The sequence below is a fragment of the Phyllobates terribilis genome, unplaced genomic scaffold (assembly GCF_046119375.1).
Source record: "Phyllobates terribilis strain yellow unplaced genomic scaffold, ASM4611937v1 Scaffold_1__5_contigs__length_1240528914, whole genome shotgun sequence".
NCBI lineage: Eukaryota > Metazoa > Chordata > Amphibia > Anura > Dendrobatidae > Phyllobates > Phyllobates terribilis.
Window position 1 is genome coordinate 820,049,325 of NW_027362761.1, and position 23,320 is coordinate 820,072,644.

Consider the following 23,320-nt stretch of genomic DNA (forward strand, 5'->3'; position numbering starts at 1 on the left):
CTGTTACAGAGATATTCACATTTTGTTTTTTCTGGAGCGCAGTATGTGAATTCTCTGCATGCAGACCAACTGGGCATTTCTTCAAAGTTGTCTCCACCTCTCCTTCCGAGACACTGCCAATGACAGCTTGGCAGTTGATCTAGCAGTTTCGTATGCTGCCGAACTGTGATTGGAAACGTCTGGGAGGAAGAAGTGGAAGTGCACGACCCCAGAGAAGACACTGAAGAAATGCCCAGTTGATCTGCAAGCCAAGATTTCACATGCTGCGCTCCAGAAGACAGAAATGTGAATATCTCTGCAATGAAGTGAAGCAGTGCAAAATGGAAAAGAGTGGCAGAATCAGGTGAGTTCACGGATCTTTACAATATATTTAACCCAATTTTTTTTCAGCAAGTGATAGGTTTTCTTTAAGACAAGCAGTGCAATCTCAAACTCTGAAAGTGGGGAATGTGTTAAAATATACTTATCAAAATTGACTCATTAAATCCCCCAGCAGCTCTGGTCTCTTACTTTCAGGCAGTTGTTGTTGTGCTATCAAAACAAGTGACTGCTGCATGGATAGTGCCAAAGAAAGTACGGTAATTGGATGCAGCAATCATGTGGATAGATGGAAAATGATCACCTACCCAGGTGGTGGATTAAATGGATGAGTATTGGTTAGTTCATTATTTTAAGGCATTCCCTACCTTTGGAAAAAATATTTCCAGGACTAGGGATGAGCGAACTCAAGCTGTAAAGTTCAGGGTTTGTGCCAGACACCTAGTGTCAGGTATTGAACCCCAAACACGGACTTCTTACTGTACGTCCTTGTTACTTTTTGGGTTCAGCAGACTAACAAAGCTTGTTGAAAGGCTGCAGCGCAGCCAATGAACAAGATTTAAGGCCGTGGGCACTTCCGGGCTCATCACAGTCATGCCATGTATTGACATGGCGGTGATTGGCCGGTGCAGCACGTGACCCGGCCTGACATGAATAAATAATAAAAATACGATGTGCAGTCCTCACTATTTTTATAACCAGCCACGGGAAAGCAGACAGCTGTGTGCTGGTCTTATCATGCTGGGAAGTGGCCAATATCCAAGGACCTTCCCAGCTTATTAATATCAGCTCACAGCTGTCTGCTTTTCCTTTACTGGTTATTAAAAATGGGGGGACTCAAAAACAAATGACGTGGGGTACCTCCTATTTTTTAAAAAAACAGCTAAGGCAAAGCAGAGAGTTGTGGACTGATATTAATAGGTTGGGAAGGGCCATGGATATGTTATTTTAAGTCATTTTCCTATCCACATTTGTTTGTAGCGCAATTGTCCTGCTCTTACCCCCATTTTGCTTCCTTTTGAAGCCCCCTAACCCTTACTACGACCATTTTACAGCCATTTTATAGCACCAAAGTTCGGGTCCCCATTGCCTTATATGGGGTTCAGGTCCAGGGTCAAGTTCGAGTCAAGTTCTGGTACCCGAACCAAACTTTTTTTCTCAAGTTCAGCTGGACTCACTGAACCTGAATTTCCATGGGTGCACACAATCGCTATCCATGACAACCCGGTACGGCCATTAATTTTCCAATATTACACAGCGTCTTGTATTTTTATTTTAAGTGGTTGGGGAACTGGTAAATTGGGTGAGGGGTATAGCATATCAATCATGTCTACAACATTCAAGTCACCGGAATATTTCAGATTTTACTGTTATATGAATACACGTGACAAAAAAGAACACAGCCAACACTTAAAAAAAATATACTGTACTTCCTAAAGTAAATATATATGTTCTGCTGATGGTGTCCCTCTAATATAATAACGAAACATTCTTTTTCTTTCAAGCTGTAATGACTGTATTTAGTGAGGATCCTGCAGGTACCTTATCCCCAAATGCCAAAGGAAGAAATTCAACGGCAGGTATTTTTTAAATAAATTTTCTTCAATAATAACTCTAAAATAGCAGAGCTTGAAATAATGAGCAAATATAGTTATAATAATGTCACTGTACGCCGCTGCACGTAGTACATGATGTCCACTGTATCGCTGCCAAACTAAGCAGCTGTGTTGAAAATACACAAAGTGAATAATTTAGTGTACATTTTTATATACACTGCTAAAAAAAATAAAGGGAACACTCAAATAACACATCCTAGATCTGAATGAATGAAATATTCTCATTGAATACTTTGTTCTGTACAAAGTTGAATGTGCTGACAACAAAATCACACAAAAATCATCAATGGAAATCAAATTTATTAACCAATGGAGGCCTGGATTTGGAGTCACCCCCAAAATTAAAGTGGAAAAACACACTATAGGTGGATCCAGCTTTGATGTAATGTCCTTAAAACAAGTCAAAATGAGGCTCAGTATTGTGTGTGGCCTCCACGTGCCTGTATGACCTCCCTACAACACCTGGGCATGCTCCTGATGAGGTTGCGGGTGGTCTTCTGTGGGATCTCCTCCCAGACCTGGACTAAAGCATCCGCCAACTCCTGGACAGTCTGTGCTGCAACGTGACATTGGTTGATGGAGCGAGACATGATGTCCCAGATGTGCTCAATCGGATTCAGGTCTGGGGAATGGGCGGGCCAGTCCATAGCTTCAATGCCTTCATCTTGCAGGAACTGCTGACACACTCCAGCCGCATGAGGTCTGGCACTGTCCTGCATTAGGAGGAACCCAGGGCCAACAGCACCAGCATATGGTCTCACAATGGGTCTGAGGATCTCATCTCGGTACCTAATGGCAGTCAGGCTGCGGCCCTCAAAAGAAATGCCACCTCACACCATTACTGACCCACTGCCAAACCGGTCATGCTGAAGGATGTTGCAGGCAGCAGATCGCTCTCCACGGCGTCTCTAGACTCTGTCACATCTGTCACGTGCTCAGTGTGAACCTGCTTTCATCTGTGAAGAGTACAGGACGCCAGTGGCGACTTTGCCAATCCTGGTGTTCTGTGGCAAATGCCAAGCGTCCTGCACGGTGTTGGGCTGTGAGCACAACCCCCATCTGTGGACGTCAGGCCCTCATATCATCCTCATGGAGTCGATTTTTAACCGTTTGTGCAGACACATGCACATTTGTGGTCTGCTGGAGTCATTTTGCAGGGCTCTGGCAGTGCTCCTCCTGTTCCTCCTTGCACAAAGGCGGAGGTAGCGGTCCTGCTGCTGGGTTGTTGCCCTCCTACGACCCCTCCACGTCTCCTGGTGTACTGGCCTGTCTCCTGGTAGTGCCTCCAGCCTCTGGACACTACGCTGACAGACACAGCAAACCTTCTTGCCACAGCTTGCATTGATGTGCCATTCTGGATGAGCTGCACTACCTGAGCAACTTCTGTGGGTTGTAGAGTCCGTCTCATGCAACCACGAGTGTGAAAGCACAACCAACATTCAAAAGTGACCAAAACATCAGCCAGAAAGCATTGGTACTGAGATGTGGTCTGTGGTCCCCACCTGCAGAACCACTCCTTTATTGAGGGTGTCTTGATAATTGCCAATAATTTCCATCTATTGTCTATTCCATTTGCACAACAGCATGTGAAATTGATTGTCTATCAGTGTTGCTTCCTAAGTGGACAGTTTGATCTCACAGAAGTTTGATTTACTTGGAGTTATATTCTGTTGTTTAAGTGTTCCCTTTATTTTTTTGAGCAGTGTATATATTGTAACCTATCATGTAATGATTTAACCCCATCCCAACATGGTCAGTTTTCGTTTTTGCGCATTCATCTTTTTTCCTTGCCTTTTTTCAAGAGCCATAACATTTTTATTTTTGTTTATTTTTGTTTTTTTGGGGGACAAGTTATACTTTAGAATTACCCTATTCATTTTACCATACAATGTACAAGAAAACAGGAAAAAAATGTTCAAGTGCAGTAAAGTGGTGAAAAAAAATAATTCCGCCATTGCTTTTTGGGCTTTGTTTTTACGACTTTCATTGTGTAGTAAAAATAATCTAGCAGCAGGATTCTCTAGGTCAGTACGATTACATAGATACCAAATTTATAAAGTTTTTATATATTTTTTTTAATCTAAAATTTAAAGAAAAAAATTTTGATTTGTGTCACCATTCCATCAATCGTGCTGTGTTAGGATATTGGTAATATTGTAGAGAGTTGATGCTTTGATCACTGTTTATTGCAGGGATCAAAAAATAGCAATTTTAGCTTTTCAATTTTATTTTTTGCATTACAGCATTTAGTTGTTAAATAATTTTTGATTTTGATAGATCGATTTTTACGAATGCCAAATATGTTTTTTTTTATTTCTCTACATTTTTCATTTGTTTTGCTTTAGTTTTTAGTCACTTAAAGGGACATGAAAGTGTAATTCTTTGGTTACTTGTTCTAAATATTGAAATACCGTATTATTGCAGTATGTAGGTAAAATGATGCTCTCCCATGAAGCCTCACAGAATCTAAATTCCCTATGAGTATGTCTTTGGAAGGAAACTGGAGAACCCAGGGGAAACCCATGAAAACACGAGGAGAACATACAAACTCCTTGCAAATGATGTCTTTGGTTGGATTTGAATTCATGATCCCAGTGCTGCAAGGCTAAATGCTAACCACTGAGCCACCATACTACCACTGTTTTTGACAATATAGAATACAGAAGCCCCATCAAAGCGATTACACCAGAATTCTGGCATAAAATTGCTTTGAAAAGTTGCAACATTTTTGCTTTAAAATTTATAGTAGGGTGGAACAGTGCAGAGGAGCGACAGCAGGCAGAATGCGCAGAAGTAGGATTCCCCCCACTCCTGACATAACAGACAAGCAGTGGAGAGAAGGGAGGAGATATGTATAATGAAGAGAGGAGGCAATGATATCTTCCAGGCAGCGTATGCCCCATTGCCTGGAAGAAATAATTAACATAAAAAAGATGATTTTTACAGAACAAGGCATCATCCATGCGGCATACAGGTATGACTGGTTTCAGCTGTCGACAACCTGTATTCCCATATTAATAGCTCAAATGGGGTGACAGATTCCCTTTAACTTGTCTGCTGGACGTAAAACTTGGCTAAATGTCATTTGTGCTTACAGTATGTTGAAATAGGTATGCTGAGATTTTGTGCCCCTTTAGCCTATAAAACAAGTCACACCTGAACATACCTGAATGTGTTAGGCAATACTGCACCTTTTCTCTAACCTGTTGTTATCTTAATAGAATGGAACGACAATGTGCTATATGAAGTCGGGTGCCCTGAAGATCTGGCCAGCTTTTGTATTAATGGTCACTGTATTATTCTTAAATCTCTTGGAGAGCCATTATGCAGGTATTATACACCATATACCACATAAACATAACTTTAATGCCCTTGAATATGAACAGTATTCTCAATATATCAATGAACTATATAACAGTAATCTAATATTGGTATTTGTTTAAAAGAGCATTATGCAGTTACATATATCAGAATAATCCTAGCAACTGTGGTGGGGGTCTATGTATCAAGGGGGCCCAAGATCATCTTCTCTTTCACCTCTTAACTGGTGCCACCATATAGTTAACTAACAATGAGTAGGGAAGCTGAGGGACACCCTTCCTTTCTACAAAGAATTGAGGCAACATTACACATTCCTGTGTTGAGAAGGTCAAGAGGGTACGTCCCATTTTGTTAACATAATTTTTCTCAAAAAAATGCAAAAGCCATCCCACCACGTTAAGGTGACCGTATTCGGGAAGGCACTAATCTCTAATGTTAAAACCTTACCATTTGTCAAATGATGTGCGTACGGATAAGAGTAGAGAAGGTGGGATGGCTTTTGAATTTTTTTAATCAAAATTATGTTAACTCAGCACCCTATATTATTTTCATGCACTACTGCTGTTTACTTATGTACTGCAGGTTATTTGCTTATTATGTTTTTATCTTGGGTTTTTGTCTGTTTAGTGGCCAGTGTGAACATTCACTTACATGCTGCATGCACACCAACTTATGTTCTAGTTCATCTCTTTAGGGTTTTGTGTTGTGCAATAGTCTGTCAATCACTAAATAGGCTCATCCAGTGGACTCCTTAGCATATTAAGAGAAAAAATAATAATAAATAAAATACAATTTATATTAAAAGTTTCCCCACAAAACTATCAATCAGCTCAGCTCTAATCAGACACCATATTTAACGCATCAGGTGCCCTCCTATATACAGTACAGTGCATTTCTTTTTTTTAAAGAAGCAATCCCATCCAAGTTTTTATCCTCTTAATATATCACAATCATCATATTACATGGTATTGTGCACTTACAATTGCTCATTTTGCCCTTCTACCCAGATAAGTCTTCTCTGCTCTATGTAGAAACAGGAAGTCTCTTGTCCCTGCATTTACCATTCCCCTCTTCAACTTCTGACCCAGCTGCTCCCTCCTCCCCCTGCCAGGGACTTTTGCAGTGACCGATGACTTATACAGGGAAAAGTGACCTCCTGTTTCTACATAGAGCTTAGAAGGAGTCAGCTAGTCAGTTTTTAATCACATGATGTCATAGATCTAATGGAAAAGAGAAGAATTAGCTGGGTGGAAGAGAAAAATGAGCAATTGTAAGTACACAAGCCGATATAACATGATTCAATATATTAAGAGGATAAACCTTTTCATGGGAGGAGTGCTTCTTTAAGTAGGTTCAAAACACAGAACAGATGTGATCCCTTTTTGCTATTCTTTTTCTGTGTAGGTTCAACCCCTTGTTTTGGTTGGTTTTTGTTTACAAGTACTGATGCATATTGACAAAAATACTTCCTATGAAAGTTGTCTAATGTGCATTGAGGTTTATTTTTTAATTTTGTTCTACAAAAATGCAAACACAAAAAAGCACCCAAGAAACAACTGAGTAAAACCAGCCTTTAGCTGGAGTAAAGCCAGTCTTAAGCATGTGCTTTGCTTAATGTCAGTGTCACATGAGTATAGACATAGTTTAAATTCCATTTTCATTAATATGTGGGTGGATTGTAATGTAAAAGTCATGACATACATACCATGTGACAAGAAACACTAACAATGAATGTCACCATCCTTTGGAATATAGTTAATATGTTTTCTGTAATGTATGTAGTAGAGCCAAATTTGCTAGATTTAGTAGATCTTAATTGTGTTGCTTGGCTCAACTCATCAGAAAATGTTATAATACTACAGTGGTGCTGTATATCAGACCCGGTGACCCTATGCTCGTCATAGTCTACTCTTCAGACAGGCAGATTAGGGAGAGGTGCTGCTGAGTGAGGGAGAGAATTGGCGGTTTATTAGTGAGGTATTAGGTATTCCATAGCAATATACATCTGAACTAACAGTCATTCTAAGGAGTAATCCAGCTGCATATTATTACTCCTGGTGATAGCAGGAGTGAGGCAGGCAGAGTTTGTGGAGAGTGTATAGATCAGAATAGGGTCCATTGTACATTCTGTCTGCTGCTGTTACAGATATCCATAGCCCTAGATATCAGGGCTTTTTTTTTTTTGCTCTTAATCCTGATTATTTATATCTATAACGCCACTGCCTAAAACCATGGCCATCAGACCAGTGATCCGATATTACTGCGGTAATAATCGTGACATTTTTTGGAGTGTACCAAATATTACACTCCAGTTAAAGTCTGCCAGCTGTGTGTTGTTCAACCTATTCACACTTTATCTCTGACCAATACCACATCTATAAGGCTACTGCCTAAAACCGTATTCATCAGATGTGATCCAATATTACTGCGGTTATAATCGTGACATTTTTTTGGAGCGTGCCAAATATTACACTCCAGTTAAAGTCTGCCAGTTGTGTGTTGTTCAAACTATTCACACTTGGTCACTGACCAATACCACATCTCTAACGCCACTGCCTAAAATAGTGTTCATCAGACGTGATCCGATATTACTGCCGCAATAATCATCACAATTTTGCAGAGCGGGTCAAATATTACACTCCAGTTAAAAATGGGTAAGGCGCGTGGCAAGGGACGGGGAAGTAGACATGATGCTGATGGTGCACGCAGAGGCCAAAGCCATGGGCAAGATGAAACTGTGCCTACTGAGGGAACACAACAAACACCCACATCATGTCGAACTACCTTCCTGTCCCAATTTCTAGGAGGCCGTGGAACATCACTCTTGAAGCTAGAGCAGTGTGAAAAGGTTGTTGGTTGGATAGCAGATAATGCTTCCAGTCAGTTTACCTCCACCACCCCCCTGTGTTCCACATGGTCCAGTCTCAGTAGTTGTGAGTCTGGACCACATATTCCTCCACACTTGGACACTGCGAAGAGCTGTTCATGTTTCCATATATAGATTCAGGCCTCTTGCCTGGCCTCCTTCAAGCGAGGAAAGAGGAGATTGCATGTAGTGATGCCCAAATATTTGAGCAGCCACAGTCACACAAAGGCGATGGTGGGAAACTGCAATTACTGTCGCAAGAGGTGGATGATGATGATCAGACACAATTCCCTGAAAGTCTGAAGGAGGCCCAGGGTGCGCATGTGGAAGACGAGGTGGTGGACGATGAAGTCACTGACCCAACCTGGCAAGATGACATGCAGAGCAAGGACAGCAGCACACAGGGTGAGGGAGGTGTAGCTCCACAACAGGCAGGAACAAGCAGTGTGGTGGCCACAGACACAAGGCGGGCAACTGTTCCCCAGAACACCAACACGAGGAAAGTTGCCAGTCCAACTGTTAGGTCTTCCAGAGTCTGGCTCTTTTTTAAAGACTGTCCAGATAACCCCAAAAAGTCCATTTGCAACCTCTGCCATGCCAGCATCCGCAGGGGCAGAAAAACTACCAGCCTGACCACCACTAGCATGCTCAGGCACGAGACAGCAAAACACCCGAGAAGTTGGGCTGAACGGCAGGGTCCAGAAACAGTGTATGCGGGTGACACCACTGCCTGTTCCGCTGTTGTGTGTGCACGAAAATCCCCCGTCCATGGCAAAGATGCCTCCCTCCGTTCACCTGTCGTTGCACACTCGCAACCACCACCATCAGCAACCACATTCACAGCCTTGTCCCATCGCAGTGATCAGTTGTCCCTATCCCAGTCCTTCGAACGCAAGTGCAAATACGCAGCCAACCACCCACAGTCCACAGCGCCATTAAACTGCCACATTTCTAGACTGCTTGCACTTGAAATGTTGCCTTTTAGGCTCGTGGAGATGTAATCTTTCCGCAACCTCATGGCGTCAGCCATCCTTCGGTACTCGGTCCCCAGCCGCCACTATTTCCCCCCGTGTGCTGTCTCGTCTTACACAAGCATGTGTCCCAGAACACTACCAGTGCCCTCAATAACACAGTTACTGGGAAGGCCCACCTAACCACGGACATGTGGACAAGTGCTTGTAGCCGGGACCCAGTCAGACCCTGGGACGGAACATGTCCTCCAGATGCCGAGCCCTGGGTCAATCAGGGTTGCCCCTGCATTCCACAGCTCCTGCACCTCCTCCTCCTCTTCAGCCTCCATCTCCGAAATGACCACATCAGTCGGAAGCCGGAAGCAGTGCAGCACTGCCTCGGCCAAGCGGCAACAGGCTGTGCTGAAGCTAATATGCTTAGGGGACAAACCGCACACCGCTGCGGAGTTGTTGACAACTATAACAGAGCAGGCAGATCTGTGGCTGTCACCGCTGAACCTACAGCCAGGCACTGTCGTATGTGACAATGGCCAGAACCTGGTGGCGGCTCTGAAGCTTTGCAACCTCGCACACATATCATGCCTGGCCCATGTGCTCAACCTAGTGGTTCAGCGGTTTCTCAAAACTTACCCGGATCTGCCTGAACTGCTTGTCAAAGTATGCTGCGTGTCTGCCCATTTTAGAAAGTCACCTACAGCTTCCGCTGCCCTCGCCGTGCTTCAGCAGCTTTTGCAGCTTCCAGCTCACTGACTCGTGTGTGGTGTCAACACTAGTGTTGAGCGAGTATGTTCTGTTAACCCTTTCGCCGAGTATGCTCGGGCAAGCACTGAGTAGTTACAGCTGCTCGGTGTTATGTTTAAATCACTCCCGTGTGCATGATTTGCGACTGTTTTATAGCTTTATTACATGTGAGGAAAGCAAAAGAAACAATCATTCCTCACATGTAATAAAGCTGTCAAACAGTCGCAAATCATGCACACGGGAGTGATTTAAACATAACACCGAGCAGCTGTAACTACTCGGTGCTCGCCCGAGCATACTCGGCGAAAGGGTTAACAGAACATACTCGCTCAACACTAGTCAACATGCGTTGGAACTCTATATTGCAGATGTTGGGAAGGAATTGTGAGCAGAAGAGGGCAGTTGTTGACTACCAGCATCAACAAGGCCGTCGGTATTCAGTTCAGACTCCACACATAAGACCTCAGGAGTGGATATGGATGTCAGACATATGTACCATCCTCCAAAACTTTGAGGACTCCACCAAGATGGTGAGCGGCGATCACGCCATAATTAGCGTCACCATCCCGCTTCTCTGTCTTCTGAAACGCTCTCTGCTCACAGTTAAAAAGGATGCATTGCAGGCAGAGCACGATGAGATGTAGCAAGGAACCATACAGGGTGATTACACACAGCCCAGCCTCATGTCATCCCAACATGGATTGGGTGACAATAAGGAAGAGGAGGAGGAACTAGTTTCATGCACTATAAACGGTACTACCTGCACAACTGTCATACCGTCTGTTCAGCGTGGATGGCCTGAGGACAGGTCGAAGGAGGAGGAGGAGAGCATGGTCAGTCGTCCTCTAGATGAGGACACGGAAGTCTTGCCTGTTAGCAGTCTGGCACGCATGGCTGAATTTGTGTTACGCTGGCTTTCCCGTGACCCTCGCGTTCTCCAAATTTTGGGTGACAGTCATTACTGGTCGGTGACACTTCTAGACCCACGCTACAAGGAGAATTTTCTATCTCTTATTCCCGAGGTACACAGGTCTACTAAAATGGGGCAGTACCAGAAGGCCCTTGTTGTGGAATTATTAAAAAATTCCCATCTGAAAACGCTGGTGGCAGAAGTCACAGTTCGTTGGACAACCAAGGAGGACAGGCGAGAGAGACACAACTCCAATCCAGCAGAGGCAGGGGAACACTGTCAAAGTTCTGGGACAGTTTTTTCAGACCCTCCCATCTTACATGCCCTGAGACATGGGGTACTCTCAGAAGGAGTGCAAAGTTTGGGAAGATGGTGAGGGTACATTGCCGACCGTACGAACGTCCTTCGTGATTCCTCTCTGCCTTACAATTACTGGGTATCCATGCTGGGCACGTGGAATGAACTGGCTCTCTATGCCTTGAAGGGCCTGGCCTGCCCTGCCGCTTGCGTTTTATCAGAGCGAGTTTTTAGTGCCGCCGGTGGAATTATAACCAATAGGCGTATTCGCCTGTCAACTGAAAATGCTGACAGGCTGACTCTTATAAAAATTAACAAGGGCTGGATTAAGCCACACTTCTCAACACCACACGAATGATAGCAGTGTAACCTAAACTCAAAATCAGTGTCTTTTTTTGGGAGGTCTAATTCTATTTCCATGCACCTCTGTCTACACACCCAACAAGGGGATTCACTTCCTGATTTTGTCTATTTGCTCTTGTCCTCCTCCTTCCCCCAATTCTTCATCACCATATCATTCACCACCATATGTACCATATCACCTCCTCTACGTGTCTTGCAAGGGGCATTGGAGTTCCTCCAAATTTTTGGCAGCTTTTGCATTCACTGCATAGGCAAACACTATGGGAGACCCACTTCCTAATAATGGGAACATTGTTTTTAGGAGGCTCTCCGACCTCTACGTCTCTTCCAAGGGGCATTGGAGTGCCTCCAAATTTTTGGCAGCTTTTGCATTCACTGCATAGGCAAACACTATGGGAGATCCATTTCCTAATAATGGGAACATTGTAAAAAAAATTGCCCAAATCGATTGGAACAGTGCTCAAAAGACATGGGAACAGCATGGAGAAGACCGCTAGAAGCATTTCTGACTCCCAGGTCACTGTTGTCAACAACATTGTTAGAGGCATTACGCCACTTTTATGGACTCCCAATAAAACATACAAAAACAAAACCAACATGGATTTTCCTGGGAAATATGTTAAGGAACATCTTTTCCAGGATAATGACTTGTATATAAGGCAAAATAAATATACAAAAACAAAAATGCTCCTCCACATTTTGGGCTATGTTCACACGTATTGTTTTTGATGCGTTCTTGCACTTTTGCATTGCTTTCAACCAAGACAAATGCATTCACTGGAAAATGTCATTTTAGCATTTTACAACCTTATCTGGCAATGTGGTGTGTGACACATCATCAGACACATCCTTTTTTATTTATGATGGAGGGACTCTGAAAGTCATAAAGCCTATTTTTATAGGGACATCAGACGGCCCTTACTATTCTTAAAAGGCCAGCAGTCGGCCTTAGCTATTGTAAGAGAGCCATCAGCCGGAAATGCTTTGTTGTTCCCATTATTAACAAATGGGTCTCCTATACTGTTATTGCGTATCCAGTGACTGCAAGGGCTGCCAAAAATTTGGACGCACCCCATTACCCCTTTGAAGAGACATAGAGGAGGGTCTCAGTAAAAAAAATGTTGCCATTATAAAGGAGAGGGTCTCCTATAGTGGTAATGTCCATGCTGTGGCTGCAAGGGCTGCCAAAATTTGGGAAAAACCCCACTAAGAATTTAAAGACACATAGAGCAGGGCCACAGTAACAAGGTACGACATGTTCCCATTAAAAAGGAGATGGAACGCTATACATTTAAAGGATAATAAGTGAGTCCAACGGCTGACCAATTTTAGGAAAAACCCCACTAAGAATTTAAAGGCACACAGAGCAGGGCCACAGTAACAAGGTACGACATGTTCCCATTAGAAAGGAGAGGGTCTGCTATTCAGTTATAGGGTATGCAGTGAGTCCAATGGCTGACCAATTTTAGGAAAAACCCCACTAAGAATTTAAAGACACACAGAGCAGGGCCACAATAACAAGGTACAACATGTTCCCATTAGAAAGGAGAGGGTCTGCTATACAGTTATAGGGTATGCAGTGAGTCCAATTGCTGACCAGTTTTAGGAAAAACCCCACTAAGAATTTAAAGACACACGGAGCAGGGCCACAGTAACAAGGTACGACATGTTCCCATTAGCAGTAACGACAAATTCCCATTAGAAAGGAGAGAGTATCCCATAGTGTTGGCCTATTCAGTGAATGCAAGGGCTGCCAAAAATTTGGAGGCACTTCAATGACCCTTGGAAGAGACGTGGAGGAGGGCCTCATAAAAAAATGTTCCCATTAGAAAGGAGCGGGCCTCCTATACTTGTAATGCCCATGCACTAAATGTATGGGCTGACAAACATTTACCCCTGGGGGGTATACATGACCATACTGTATAAAAAAATTTTTTACGGGCATCATAAACACCCTTTAAAAAAATTATGTGGGTGTTGCATCATGGACCACGGTCACCCTGGTGATATGGTGGTGGAGGATGAGGAGAAGGAGGAGGACAAGAGCAAATAGCCAAAATCAGGAAGTGTATACCCATGTGTGGGTGTGAAAAGGTGCATGAGAATACACCTCCCAAGAAAAGACACTGGATTTGAGTTTATGTTACGCTGCTATCATTCGGTGGTGTTGAGAAGTCTGGCCCAATCCAGCCCTTGTTCATTTTTATAAGAGTCAGCCTGTCAGCATTTTCAGTTGACAGGCGGATGCGCTTATCAGTTATAATTCCACCAGCGGCACTAAAAATCCGCTCGGATAAAACGCTGGCGGCAGGGCAGGCCAGGACCTCCAAGGCGTACAGAGCGAGTTCATTCCACGTGTCCAGCTTGTATACCCAATAATTATAAGGCACAGAGGAATCATGGAGGACGTTGGTACAGTCGGCAAGGTACTCTCTCAGCATCTTCCCAAACTTTGCACTCCTTGTGAGAGTACCCCGCGCCTCAGGGCCTGTGCGTTGGGAGAGTCTGAGAAAACTCTCCCAGAACTTTGACAGTGTTCCCCTGCCTCTGGTGGATTGAAGTTGTGTCTCTCTCGCCTGTACTCCTTGGTTGTCCAATGAAGTGTGCCCTCTGCCGCCAGTGTTTTCAGATGGGAATTTTTTTAATAGTTCCGCAACAAGGGCCTGCTGGTACTGCCCCATTTTTGTACACCTGTCTGCCTCAGGAATAAAAGATATAAAGTTCTCCTTGTAGCGTGGGTCTAGAAGTGTCACCAACCAGTAATGACTGTCACCCAATATTTTGAGAACGCGAGGGTCATGGGAAAGGCAGCGTAACATAATCTCAGCCATGCGTGCCAGACAACTAACAGGCAAGACTTCCGTGTCCTCACCAAAAGGATGACTGACCATGCTCTCCTCCTCCTTCTCTCTGTCCTCTGGCCATCCACGCTGAACAGACGGTATGACAGCTGTGCAGGTAGTACCGTCTATAGTGCATGAAACTAGCTCCTGTCCTTCCTCCTCCTCCTCTTCCTCATTGTCACCCAATCCACGTTGGGATGAGATGAGGCTTGGCTGTGTGTAATCACCCGGTATGGTTCCTTGCTCCATCTCATCGTGCTCCGCCTGCAATGCATCCTCTTTGATTGTGAGCAGAGAGCATTTCAGAAGACAGAGAAGCGGGATGGTGACGCTAATTATGGCGTCATCACCGCTCACCATCTTGGTGGAGTCCTCAAAGTTTTGGAGGATGGTACATATGTCTGACATCCATGTGCACTCCTGAGGTCTTATGTGTGGAGTCTGAACTGAATACCGACGGCCTTGTTGATGCTGGTGCTTAACAACTGCCCTCTTCTGCTCACAAATCCTTCCCAACATCTGCAGTGTAGAGTTCCAATGCGTGGGGACATCACACAGCAGTATGTGAGCCGGAAGCTGCAAACGCTGCTGAAACACTGCAAGGGCGGCGGAAGCTGTAGCTGATATTCTAAAATGGGCACACAGGCGGCGTACTTTAACAAGCAGATCCGGCAGCTCCGGGTAGGATTTCATATACCGCTGAACCAAGAGGTTAAGCACATGGGCCAGGCATGGTATGTGTGTGAGCTCGCCTCGCCTCAGAGCCGCCACCAGGTTCCGGCCATTGTCACACATGACCATGCCAGGCTGTAGGTTCAGCAGTGTGAGCCACAGATCTGCCTGCTCTTTCAGAGCTGTCCACAGCTCTTCAGCATTGTGCGGTTTTTCACCTAAGCATATTAGCTTCAGCACAGACTGCTGCCGCTTGGCCGAGGCAGTGCTGCAGTGCTTCCAGCTTGTGACTGATGTGGTCATTTCGGAGATGGAGGCTGAAGAGGAGGAGGAGGCTGAGGAGGATGAGGTGCAGGAGCTGTAGACCGTGGGGGCAACCCTGATTGACCTAGGGCCCGCAATCCTTGGCGTCGGAAGGACGTGTTCCATCCCAAGGTCCGACTGGGTCCCGGCTTCCACTATGTTAACCCAGTGTGCCGTCACCGAGATGTACCATCCCTGCCCACAAGCACTTGTCCACGTGTTCATGGTTAGGTGGACTTTATCGGTAACTGCGTTGTTGAGAGCATGACTAATGTTTTGGGACACGTGCTTGTGCAATGTGGGGATGGCACACCGGGAGAAATAGTGGCGGCTGGGGACGGAGTACCGAAGGACGGCCGCTGCCATCAGGTTGCGGAATGCTTCCGTCTCCACGAGCCTAAAAGGCAACATTTCGAGCGCAAGCAGTCCTGAAATGTGTGAATTTAGTACTGTGGCCTATGGGGCGTTGGCTGCGTATTTGTGCTTGCGTTCCAAGGACTGGGGTATGGACAACTGAACGCTGCGCTGCGTGGACATGCTTCCTGATGCTGCTACTTGAGAGTGTGCAACCACAGGTGCAGGACAGGAGGCATCTTTGCATGCATCATGGACAGGGGATTGGCTTGCATGCACTACAGCAAAAGAAGCTATGTTGCCACCCGCAGACACTGTTCCTGGACCCTGGGGTTCGGCCCACAAAGTCGGGTGCTTTGCTGCCATGTGCCTGATCATGCTGGTGGTGGTCAGGCTGGTCGTTTTGCCACCCCTGCTGCTGATGGCCTGGCAGGTGGTGCAAATGGCCTTTTTGGGGTTATCGCAGAGTCTTTAAAAAACAACCAGACTCGGGAAGACCTAACAGTTGTACTGGCAACTTCCTTCGTGTTGGTGTTACGGGGAACAGTTGCCTGCCTTCTTTCTGCGGCCACCACACTGCTTCTTCCTGCCTGTTGGGGTGCTCTGCCTCCCTCCCCCTGTGTGCTGCTGTCCTCGCTCTGCATGTCCTCCTGCCAGGTTGGGTCAGTTACTATATCATCCACCACCTCGTCTTCCACTTCCGCACTCTGGTCCTCCTCCTTACTTTCTGGAAATTGTGTCTTATCATCGTCCACCTCTTGTGACAGTTTCCCACCGTCGCCTTTGTGTGTGTGTGGTTGCTCAAATATTTGGGCATCGCTACATGCGATCTCCTCTTGCCCCGCTTCAAGTTGACCGGGCCCGAATCTATAAATGGAAAAGTAAACAGCTCTTCGGAGTGTCCAAGTGTGGGATCAGTTGTCTCTGAGCACTCGGCATGGTGGGAGGAAGGAGGTTCAGGGTGAGGAATATGCAGTCCAGACTCACAGCTACTGAGACTTGACCGTGTGGAAGACAAGGTGGTGGTGGTGGTGGCTAAGTGACTGGAAGCATTATCTGCTATCCAACCAATAACCTTTTGACACAGCTCTGTGTTCAATAATGGTGTTCTGCGGTCCCCTATTAATTGGGACAGGAAGGTCGAGTGAGAAGTTGTGGGTGTTTGTTGTGGCACAATTTCAGCTTGCCCACGGCCTCGGCCTCTGCATGCACCATCATCACCATCATGTCCAGTTCCCCGTCCCTTGCCACGTGCCTTGCCCATTTTAAATGGAGAACAATATCTTCCATGCTCACAACAAATGACTGAATTTGGAGTGAACTTATATGTGATCCGTGTGACGAACAAGCCACAGTTTTAAATACCTGACCTGTAGGTAACTATTTTGAACAGCAAACTGGTGTCAATTGCTTCACTGACACACTGAAACAAATTTTTAATGGAGGCCAGAAATGGCAGTATTTTCTGAAAACGTATATGTGATCCGTGTGACGGAGAAAACAGAGTTTTCAATTCCTGTCCTGTAGGTAACTATTTTGAACAGCAATCTGGTGCAATTACTTCACTGACACACTGAAACAAATTTTTAATGAAGATCCGAAATGGCAGTATTTTCTAAAAACGGATGTGCGATCCGTGTGACGGAGAAAACACAGTTTTAAATACCTGTGTCTGCGGGTGGCAACATAGCTTCTTTTGCTGTTGTGCATGCAAGCCAATCCCCTGTCCATGATGCATGCAAAGATGCCTCCTGTCCTGCACCTGTGGTTGCACACTCTCAAGTAGCAGCATCAGGAAGCATGTCCACGCAGCGCAGCGTTCAGTTGTCCATACCCCAGTCCTTGGAACGCAAGCACAAATACGCAGCCAACGCCCCATAGGCCACAGTACTAAATTCACACATTTCAGGACTGCTTGTGCTCGAAATGTTGCCTTTTAGGCTCGTAGAGACGGAAGCATTCTGCAACCTGATGGCGGCGGCCGTCCCTCGGTACTCCGTCCCCAGCCGCCACTATTTCTCCCGGTGTGCCGTCCCCACATTACACAAGCATGTGTCCCAAAACATTAGCCGTGCACTCAACAACGCAGTTACCGGGAAAGTCCACCTAATCACGGACACGTGGACAAGTGCTTGTGGGCAGGGACGGTACATCTTGCTGACGGCACACTGGGTTAGCATAGTGGAAGCCAGGACCCAGTCGGACCTTGGGACGGAACACGTGCTACTGACGCCGAGGATTGCGGACCCTAGGTCAATCGGGGTGGCCCCCACAGTTTACAGCTCCTGCACCTCATCCTCCTCAGCCTCCTCCTCCTCTTCAGCCTCCATCTCTGAAATGACCACATCAGTCACAAGCTGGAACCACTGCAGCACTGCCTCGGGCCAAGCGGCAACAGGCTGTGCTAAAGTTAATATGCTTAGGTGACAAGCCGCACAATGCTGAAGAGCTGTGGACAGCTCTGAAAGAGCAGGCAGATCTGTGGCTCACACCGCTGAACCTACAGCCAGGCATGGTCGTGTGTGACAATGGCCGGAACCTGGTGTCAGCTCTGAGGCGAGGCAAGCTCACACACATACCATGCCTGGCCCATGTGCTTAACCAAGTGGTTCAGCGGTTTCTCAAATCCTACCCAGAGCTGCCGGATCTGCTTGTTAAAGTACGCCGCCTGTGTGCCCATTTTAGAAAGTCACCTACAGCTTCTGCCGCCCTTGCCATGTTTCAGTAGTGTTTGAAGCTTCCTGCTTACAGACTGGTATGTGATGTCCCCACGCATTGGAACTCTACACTGCAGATGTTGGGAAGGATTTGTGGGCAGAAGAGGGCAGTTGTTGAGTACCAGCATCAACAAGGTCGTCGGTATTCAGTTCAGACTCCACACATAAGACCTCAGGAGTGGACATGGATGTCAGACATATGTACCATCCTACATCAACAAACAAACTCAAGCTGAATCAGCCCAGTTTCAAGGAAGATATGAATACAATTATTAAAATTAAATCATTTTTATTTCCAATAATTTGTTGAAAAGATTTTTTTATATATAAAAAACAGGTATTTTCAAAAATCACAAAGTCAAATCTCAATTACAAGCTTGTATTATTATAGTAAGTTGTCTCCTTTAATAAAACGTGTCAAGATACTCTACTCCATTTCTATTGTACTCATCCCTAATAATAAAGTGCTGAAAAGAGGTTTTTAATATAAATTAAATCCCCTTACTCAAAAATTCAGAACCATAAAGTGCAAGTGCAAAAAGTTTTTCCTCTCTGTGTTGAAAGGTATATAAATATAAATATATTGATAGATATACAATTATATGAATTTTTGGTTGTATTTTTTATTTTTCAGACAAGGTAATGTAAAAAAAATAGGGGAATAAAACCAGCAACAATTAGTTAATTTCATGGATAAGGTGCTATGCATATGGAGGCAAATTCATTCAGAGTTCACAGATAGCAGGCATAATGGTTCTAAGGGGAGTACTTACATGGCTCAATGTCTATCTCCTGAAGATGAGACTGTGATTTACTCCGACGACGCCGTGTCGCCTTGGGCTTCTTCAATATTGTATTCAGTATTGTGTATTGTATATCTATCAATATAATTATAGCTAGTTTCATGCGCTATAGACGGTACTACATGCACAACTGTCATACCGTCTGTTCAGTGTGGATGGCCAGAGAACAGAGAGGAGGAGGAGAAGGAGAGCATGGTTAGTCATCCTCTTGGTGAGGACACGGAATTCTTGCCTGTTAGCAGTCTGGCACGCATGGCTGAGTTTATGTCACGCTGCCTTTCCCATGACCCTCGCGTTCTCAAAATTTTGGGTGACAGTCATTACTGGTTGGTGACACTTCTAGACCCAAGGAGAACTTTATATCTCTTATTCCTGAGGCGGACAGGTGTACAAAAATGGGGCAGTACCAGAAGGCCCTTGTTGCGGAACTATTAAAAAAATTCCCATCTGAAAACGCTGACAGTAGAGGTCACAGTTCGTTGAACAACCAAGGAGTACAGGCAAGAGAGACACAAATGCAATCCAGCAGAGGCAGAGGAACACTGTCAAAGTTCTGGGACAGTTTTCTCAGACCCTCCCATCGCACAGGCCCTGAGGTGCGGGGTACTCTCACAAGGAGTGCAAAGTTGGGAAGATGCTGAGAGAGTACCTTGCTGACCGTACCAACGTCCTCCGTGATTCCTCTGTTCCTTTTAATTATTGGGCATCCAAGATGGATACGTGGAATGAACTGGCTCTCTACGCCTTGGAGGTCCTGGGCTGCCCTGCCGCTAGCGTTTTATCAGAGCGGGTTTTAGTGCCGCTGGTGGAATTATAACTGATAAGCGCATTCGCCTGTCAACTGAAAATTAACAAGGGCTGGATTGGGCCAGACTTCTCAACACCACCGAAACTCAAATCCAGTGTCTTTTTTTGCGAGGTGTATTCCCATGCACCTCTTCACATCCACACATGGGTATACGCTTCCTGATTTTGGCTATTTGCTCTTGTCCTCCTCCTTCTCCTCATCCTCATCCTCCACCAACATATCACCAGGGTGACCGTGGTCCGTGATGCAACACCCACATAATTTTTTTAAAGGGTGTTTATGATGCCCGTAAAAAAAAAAACATTATACAGTATGTTCATGTATACCCCCCAGGGGTAAATGTTTGTCAGCCCATACACTTAGTGCATGGGCATTCCAAGTATAGGAGACCTGCTCCTTTCTAATGGGAACATTTATTTATGAGGCCCTCTAAGTCTCTTCCAAGGGGCATTGGAGTGTCCCCCAATTTTTGGCTGCCCTTGCATTCACTGCATAGGCCAACACTATGGGAGACCCTCTCCTTTCTAATGAGAATTTGTCATTACTGTGGCCTTGCTCTATGTGTCTTTACATTTTTAGTGGGGGTTTTCCTAAAACTGGTCAGCCTTTGGACTCACTGCATACCCTATAACTGTATAGCAGACTCTCTGCTTTCTGATGGGAATTAGTGGTTACTGTGGCCCTGCTCTATGTGTTTTTAAATTCTTAGTGGGGTTTTTCCTAAAATTGGTCAGCCTTTGGACTCACTGCATACCCTATAACTGTATAGCAGACCCTCTCCTTTCTAATGGGAATTTGTCATTACTGTGGCCCTGCTCTTTGTGTCTTTAAATTCTTAGTGGGGTTTTTCCTAAATTTGGTCAGCCGCTGCACTCACTGCATACCCTATAACTGTATAGCAGACCCTCTCCATTCTAATGGGAACATGTCTTACCTTGTTACTGTGGCCCTGCTCTATGTGTCTTTAAATTCTTAGTGGGGTTTTTCCCAAATTTTGGCAGCCCTTGCAGTCACAGCATGGGCATTACCACTATAGGAGACCCACTCCTTTATAATGGGAACATTTTTTTACTGAGACCCTCCTCTATGTCTCTTCAAAGGGGTATTGGGTTGTGTCCAAATTTTTGGCATCCCTTGCAGTCACTGGATACGCAATAACAGTATAGGAGACTCACTTGTTAATAATGGGAACAACAAAGCATAGCCGGCTGATGGCTCTCTAACAATAGTGAGGGCCGACTGCTGGCCTTTTAAGAATAGTAAGGGCCGTCTGATGTCCCTATAAAAATAGGCTTTAGGATTTTCAGAGTCCCTTCATCTTAAATAAAACATGATGTGTCTGATGATGTGTCACACACCACATTGCCAGATAAGGTTGTAAAATGTTAAAATGACATTTCCCGGTGAAGGCATTTGTCTTAAAAAATAACGTAAAAAACCCCCAAAACAATAGTATCATTCTTTAGTATAAAAAACTGCGTCACCAATTTAACCTCAATGTAATCACATTGTTCAGCTCCTGCACCTCCTCCTCCATCTCCGAAATGACCACATCAGTCAAAAGCTGACAGCACTGTAGCACTGCCCTGGCCAAGCGGCAACAGGCTGTGCTGAAGATAACATGCTTAATGCTTAGGTGACAAACCGCCCAGCTCTGCAGAGTTGTTGAAAGCTGTAACACAGCAGCCTGATCTGTGGCTCTCACCGCTGAACATACAGCCAGGCATGGTCGTGTGTGACAATGGGCAGAACCTGGTGACGGAGAAATGACATCCGGAGTAGATACGGTTTCCCTCTATGCCAGTCCTTTCACCGAGCTAAAGAATATGGCTGTGGTGAAATACAACTTCCACTGAGAAGCTGTTTCAGTTTGAAAAACATTGTGCCCACCAGAGGATTTGATTCTGAGGGCTCACCTTTCTCCCCCGCTCAAGAGCCCCATAGCAGCTGCAAAGTTAGCGCTATCATGAACTCTCCTGAGGTAGAAGCCAAGGCACACCAGAGGATTCTCTGATAGGACCGCCCAATCCTGCCGAGAAGCAGTCCTGGCTAAGAAAAGTGTGGGGGAAGGTTCCCGGACACTCTATGGCTGCTTTTTTAATGCGAATTGTACTTGCTTATGCATGTTATTTCTCAAACCGCATTGCAGATCAGGCCATTGCCCAACTCTGTAGTCATGAACTGAATTGCGCAAAGAAAGATGTGTGTGTGTCAAAGCACCACCAACAAGTGCGAGTTAATGTTGGACGGGCTGCCATTGCTTCTGCAACAAGTTGCATTAGAGGGCTTCCTGGGAGAAATGACACCCAGAGTAGATATGGTTTCCCTCTATGCCAGTCCTTTCACCGAGCTAAATACACCTCTCAGCAAAAAAAGCTGTGGACAGGCTCCGTACCGTCCCTGGCCACATTCATCTGTCCACGTGTTTGAGGGTAGGCGGTCCTTCCCAGTGAGTGCACTGGGGAGGGCACGGGTAATGTTGTGGGACCCGTGCTTGAGGAAGGCGGAGATGATACTGGGAAAAATAGTGGCGGCTGGGGACCAAGTATGGATACCTGGTCGCCCCCGCCATAAGATTGTGGACAGCTTCCGCCTCCACAAGCCTAAAGGGCCACATTTCAAGTGCAAGCAGCTGCCCAGAAATCTTGCAGTTTAGTATTGTGGCCTGTGAGTGGATGAGTAGGTGGCTGGCTGCATACTTGTGCTTGCATTCCAAGTAACAGAAAACTAAGCAGATGGTGGTCTCTATCATCATCATGGCCTCACCTCGGCACTATGAACTTTCCTGAAGGAGAAACAAGGGCCCACCGGGGGAGTCTCTGGCTTTCTTGTGGGTCTGTCCATCCCTGCCGAGAAGCAGCCCTGGTTAAGAAAAGTGTGGGGGAAGGTTCCCGGACACTCTATGGCTGCTTTTTAATGTGGATTGGACATGCTTATGCATGCTATTTCTCAAACCGCATTGCAGATCAGGCCATTGCCCAACTCTGTAGTAATGAAATTAAATGTGCAAAGAAAGAAGTGTGTGTCAAAGTACCACCGACAAGTGCGAGTTGATGTTGGACGGGCTGCCATTGCTTCTGCAACAAGCTGCATTTGAGGACTTCCTGGGAGAAATTACACCCAGAGTATATACGGTTTCCCTCTATGCCAGTCCTTTCACCGAGCTAAATACAACTCAGCAAAAAAAGCTGCGGACTGGCTCCGTACCGTCACTGGCAACATTCACCTGATGATACCGGGAGAAATAGTGGCAGCTGAGGACCGAGTATGGACACCAGGCCGAAGACGGCATGAGGTTGTGAAAAGCTTCCACCTCCACAAGCCTAAAAGGCCATATTTCAAGTGCAAGCAGCTGCCCAGAAATCTGGCAGTTTAGTATTGCGGCCTGTGGGTGGGTGGCTGGCTGCATACTTGCGC

At 45.5% G+C, this 23,320-nt stretch overlaps 1 protein-coding gene across 1 annotated transcript in view; it reads left to right on the forward strand.

Moving 5' to 3' along the window:
* Positions 1–23,320, forward strand: part of EPGN (epithelial mitogen) — a 66,503-nt gene that overhangs the window by 2,642 nt on the left and 40,541 nt on the right. Inside the window, exons 2-3 of the mRNA XM_073655308.1 lie at positions 1,824–1,898; positions 5,156–5,264. Of these exons, the coding sequence (XP_073511409.1) occupies positions 1,824–1,898; positions 5,156–5,264 (184 nt within the window). The remainder of the gene's footprint in view (positions 1–1,823; positions 1,899–5,155; positions 5,265–23,320) is intronic.